The sequence below is a fragment of the Artemia sp. Qi Xiang Cuo genome, chromosome 10 (genome assembly GCF_049724085.1).
Source record: "Artemia sp. Qi Xiang Cuo chromosome 10, ASM4972408v1, whole genome shotgun sequence".
In the NCBI taxonomy this organism is placed as follows: Eukaryota; Metazoa; Arthropoda; class Branchiopoda; order Anostraca; family Artemiidae; genus Artemia; species Artemia sp. Qi Xiang Cuo.
Window position 1 is genome coordinate 19,159,455 of NC_142803.1, and position 5,626 is coordinate 19,165,080.

A 5,626-nucleotide genomic window follows, 5' to 3' on the forward strand; every position below is an offset into this window, starting at 1 on the left:
AAAATAAAAGCTAATAAAAGCTATTGAAAAATTTTGAATATCAAAGCTATTTTCTTTTTCCTGAAAATATAATTTTCTGTTTAAGGAGGTCCAGACACGATATCTGCTATTAGATCTTAATATGTAGCAGCATTAATATTTAACGCTGGTTTGCAATGTAAGTTTTACAAGATACATTGATTACTCAACATTTCTGATTTACAGAACAATTAATAAATTGTAGTTCTTTTCGTTATTTTTCTAGTGTTTGCGTTATTTTTTACTGGTTTAACACATCTTTTCCATACTACACCAAAATAGCTCCTTGAAAAATTATTACAGACGCACTTGGCTGAACTCTCTTTCATTGTAATTTTAGCTCACCCACAGCAATAATGTATTGTTTTATTAATCATGGCTAAAGGTAAATAAACACTTATAGTTAGTTCACACGGATGGGAAAACGATTAGGAAAAACTATCAAGGATCGACGGGAAAGTGTTCACACTAATGGGAAAGTGTTCAAACGCATCATCAGGCATAATATTGTGATGACTGATAATTCTGTGTTTCCAACAGGAATATAACAATTTGCTTACAGCCTAGCATGCTGAATGAGCCTACCCGGCTCATTGAGAATAAGCGATATTTTCTGCCATGTTCTGCTTTTTCTTATGTTTCTATACTCTTTATGACTAGTGTCAAATAAAACGGGTAATTTTCAACCATGACTGTAAAATTAAGAGTCTGTGGATGGTTTATTCTTGACATTATCCTAACTTTTAAGTATTTTGCCTTGAAATTCCCACGAAACCCATCAGTTTCCAAGGGAAAAGTTGAAAAAGTCTAACTGAAAGACATGACGGGAAAACGATAAATCCTGTAAGGAATTCCTTTGAGGATGGATGGGAATTTCATCCGTGTGAACAAACTGTTAGGATTTAATTGAGAATGACTTTCAAGCCTAGTAACACTATGGATCCCTAACACTATATCCCTTCAATATTTCTGCAACACCAAAATACCATTTTTATTAACAATATTCAGAGATTTAGCTGCTTTAATATATTTTCCTGTTAAAAAGTAGTAAGCAAGTGGAAAGTGTGTATGTATGCAAATATTTGGATTTCATCCAATATTTAATTATAGCTAAATCAATGTGACGAATAACCTACTGTCACAATATCTTCTTGTGACTTTTTAGGGACAACTTTGGGACTACTATTGACTACTTGTGAAAAACTTTTGCTTTATATCAGAAGTAAATAATAAATATGTCTGAAACGTACTCCCACCCTACCTCATATTGCTCGTTTCTTTCATAATGCTGGATTATACTATGCCCTACTTGCGAGTTGTGCAGAAATCCATACTTACTGCCCCAAAAAAGTTTTTTCATCCTCAAGGATGTCTCCAATCCTAGTTGGGGTATCTGGATGTTTTACATACAACCAACTGTCATTGGTTTAATTGCTAAACTAAGCAAAACAAACTTCAAATTAATTCAGGTCTTTTTCAAATGCTTTGTCTTAGTTAGAATTGTGCATTATAGTGAACCTTGCGTGGTGGTTGTTTAGAAATTGTTTATAATATCTCCCCTTCCCCAGAAAAAAGGCTTTCTGTGACCCTCAAGGGTAGCTCTAACCTCAGTTGGATTATATTTTGCTCTTAAATATTGAACATATATAAATAGAGAAGAAGAAAATACCGAAAAACTGAATAAATGAATAAATAAAATTGAATTATTGTAAACATACAAAATGAACATCATTTCCTTAATAGTGTTTTGGCCCGCTATTTTTCCCTGACTATCAGTCTTCCATGATTTGTTTCGTCACGCATGATAATTTCTTTTTTTTTCTTCTTCAATCTACTTGTATCCAAATTGTTCAACCTTTCTGTCAAAAATCGCTCTTAGTTTCATATAGAGATAGTTATTTCTTTTTAACTATTTTCTTAATTTGTCTGCCTGTTCAAAAGACAATTCCCTTTTCTTATTTTCTGCTCTGCTGTTTAGTTTTAATTAAACTAAATAAAAATATATGGAATCCCTATTAAACATCCAAATTTGTTTTCATCCTAAAGGGTGGTAGAAAACCCCAGTTCGGGTATCTTGATGTTTTAAAGAGAACCAACTATAGGTTGTTTTATACCTAAACTAAATAAATAAAAAAACTTCAAATTAATTCCAGCCTTTTCAAATCTCGCATCTTATGTAGAATGATAGCCTACATTAAAGTACACCCTGCGTGGTGATTGTGGAGAAATTATTTATAATACCCCTCCCCCAACAATGCTTTCTTTGTAGGGCAGTTCCAACCTCAGCTGGATGCATGGGCGCCCACAGACTGAATTTTAGGGAAGGGGGGCTTACCTGGTCTAATCGGCACTTCTAGTGCTGTATAATTGAAATCTCAAGACAAAATATTATAGGACGTGCGATAGTGCTGCCTAAGTAATGAGCGATGTGGGCGCAATGTACTGTTTCTTCTTAGACCAGGGCACTTTTAGACCAGGGATTTATTTTTAAATTAATATTAATATATGACACCGTCATTCAGCCTTGCCCTCCTTATGGGCGCCCATGGCTGGAGGATATTGGGCTTTTAAATATTAAACAAATATAAACAGAGCAAAAAAAAATTACAAAAAACTAAAAAACTGATTGAATAAATAAATAAAACTGAATAGTTGTAAACTAGAAGAACGAACCTCATCTCCTTAATGAGGTTTTCTCCTGCTGGCTTTTTCTTCCCTGACAAACAGCCTTCCATGATTTGTTTCGTCACTGAGGATAATTTCTTTTTTTCTTCTTCCATTTTCTTGTATCCAAATTGTTCAACCTTTCTGTCAAAAGCCGCTCTTAATTTCATATAGAGATAATTGTCTGCTTTTAACCATTTTCTTAATTTATCTGCCTGGTTAACCGACAATTTCTTTTTCTTATTTTCTGCTCTGCTGTTCAGCTTAAAATATACTAAATCCTTATATTCCCAACATAATAGATGTTTTAATAACACAATTGACTCTTCCATTTTCTCAGTAATCATCACAAGATCAAATTTTTTGTCAACTCCTTCAGCAAAATTTTTTACTTTATCTTCTTTACTAAAATCTTTTACAGAAAATCCAAGATCAAAGAGCATCTGATTTCTTCCAATTTTGTTGAAAAATCTGTCATCTTTTCTATTAAATTTTTCATCCTCCAGCTTATCTATGAACTCATGGAAAGTCCTTTTCCCGAAAAAACTATATAAACCATAATAACTATAAAGAGATTCAAATAGATCTACTGGCTCTCGGATTATGGTTACAAAAATAGGGTCTCCACCCAACGCTTGTTTTACTGCACTATGGTCCCATCGCGTGTGTAGAGCCATTATGTCGTAGCCTAGATGATGCCAGGGTGTCGCTTTAACCAGTTTTAACGAGAATAACTCTGGACTTCCAAGATAATTCCATCTCCTTAATGGTAGAACAACATTTAAGTCATTTGTGTGCGCATATCTGAAATTAGATAGGTAAAAACAATTACTGGATATTAAAGAAAAACTATTACAAAAGATCATCAAAGTTTTAAAATAATATTGCATTTGAGTTATAAATTAAAAGAAATATCTGGCTGTTGTGATCGTTATTGAGGGAATTGCACCAATGTAGTAAAGAGCAAACTACGGCCCATAGTATCCAAAAATCAAAAAGTGTGTTTTCTAAGAAAGTGTCTAGTGAAAAATATAATAAATACTGGTTCAGAAATAATAACTATAAATCTAAAGAGACATTTGGCCTCTTCTAATTAGGGTTTCAGGAATAGCTGCAATCTAGTAGAAAGCAAATCTCAGCTCAAAATAACTGAAATTTTGAAGGCGTGTATTCCAAAAAACATAAAAAAAAATGTAAAAAAGGATTTTTTCTCTGGAGGGAGGGTGTTTTTTTTGGGGGGGGGGGAAGATGAGGGTTAGAAAACTTTCAAAAACCGCATCAAAAATGTGTGTTTATTACGTTTTTGTTACGTTCTTACGGGTCGGTTAAAAATTTTTGAGGGGCCGGTTTCAAGAACATTAACACCCCCTCCCCAATCTGTTTTAGGTCTGTTTTAGGTTTATTATTCATTAAAAAAAAAACTATAAATAAGAATTAGAAAATGATCTTTCATAGATTACAAGATGTTTGATCAGGATCACATAGATTACATGTTTACAAGATATTTGATCAGGAATTCTTAGTAATAAACGAATCAGGGATAATAATTATTGCTTAGCTTCAACAGAATAATAATGTTGGAATTATATAGAAACATTTTTGAGAGTAAAAAAAGAGGTATAGACCATTTAAATACTATGTCGTATCAAAATAAAAGTTATACCATTGAATCTTTATGAAACGAGTGTCCTAGAATTAAAATAATAGTACGGCTGTCCTCTTCACATAAATGAAATAGATGACCCTTTACTCAAGCACCATTTTCGTTCCAGAAACATCAATTTTGGCCAAAAAAGAACGCTAATTCTAAAGAATAAAAATTAGCATAAGTCAATCACTTCTTCAGATGCTATAACAATTAAGTGGAGGTTTAGAAACCCCATCTTGAAAACCAAGGAAAATCGAATTTTAACATGGCTAGCAAGACTTAATATTTTGTCTTTTTCTCTTTTTGTTCTTTCTAGGATGATCGTATCGAACCAGAGGTCACTGGTCATCATGGAGGATTTCATATGAATAAAAACTAAAATTTATAATGCCTTTTTGGTCAGTAAGAGGCTGTGCTAAAAAAATATAATTTTTTGCCACCGGAGAATTTTTTGCCTATTTTTTGCTTACATTTGCCTATTTTACATTATTGTTTTCTAGCTATACCGGTACCTTATTCCTTTGAAAATGACTATTTGTAAGTAATAATAATTACGCTAAAATCTATTAAGCCAAGAGCAAATCATCACGATAACAAACACCAAAAAACATTAAAAATTGGAAAAATAAAAAGCGAAAAATTATATATACGTATAACAGAATTAGAAACTAACCTGAGAAAAATATTTTGAAGGGTCGTGCTAGCGCATTTATGCATTTTCAAAAATCTTATTTTTCGCTTTGGTTCACAAGTCTTCTCTGTAACAGCAGCAATTGGAAAAAGCGTCCTAAAAAAAAGAATAACTGGAAATCTTTTATGATTCGCTTCCGTAAGTAGGAATGACCAATCGACTCGTGACGGGAGTCCATAGATGGACTCCCGTCCATCTATCTAATTTATGTTCCATAATTTTCTTACAAAAAACTAGAGTTTACGGTCAATAATTGTTCAAACTTAAATTTTCTGTAAACTTATGTCTAGTGATAAACTTGTTAGAGTGACAAAAACTTTTTTCCACAAAGGATATTTTTAAACTAAAAATAAAGAGCTGCTAGACTAAATCAAAGACGAGCAGAAATAATAACGAATAATTGTTCAAAATTAAATTTTCTGTAAACTTATGTCTAGTGATAAACATGGTTGAGTGAAAAAAACTTTTTTCGACAAAGGACATTTTTCAACTAAAAGTAAAGAGCTGCTAGACTAAATCAAAGACAAGCAGAAATAATAACGAATAATTGTTTAAACTTAAATTTTCTGTAAACTTATGTGTAATGATAAACTTGTTAGTGAAAA

At 32.3% G+C, this 5,626-nt stretch overlaps 1 protein-coding gene across 2 annotated transcripts in view; it reads right to left on the minus strand.

The window, feature by feature from the left end:
• The window catches only part of LOC148947545 (galactosylceramide sulfotransferase-like), a 9,031-nt gene extending 3,918 nt beyond the window's left edge, over positions 1-5,113 (minus strand). For both annotated transcript variants that reach the window (XM_089096144.1, XM_089096143.1), the window contains exons 1-2: positions 5,004-5,113; positions 2,692-3,486 (exon numbers count right to left, since the gene is read on the minus strand). In XM_089096144.1, coding sequence (XP_088952270.1) covers positions 2,692-3,486; positions 5,004-5,047 — 839 coding nt within the window. In that variant the 5' untranslated portion in view covers positions 5,048-5,113. The remainder of the gene's footprint in view (positions 1-2,691; positions 3,487-5,003) is intronic.
• Between the last annotated feature and the right edge of the window lie 513 nt (positions 5,114-5,626).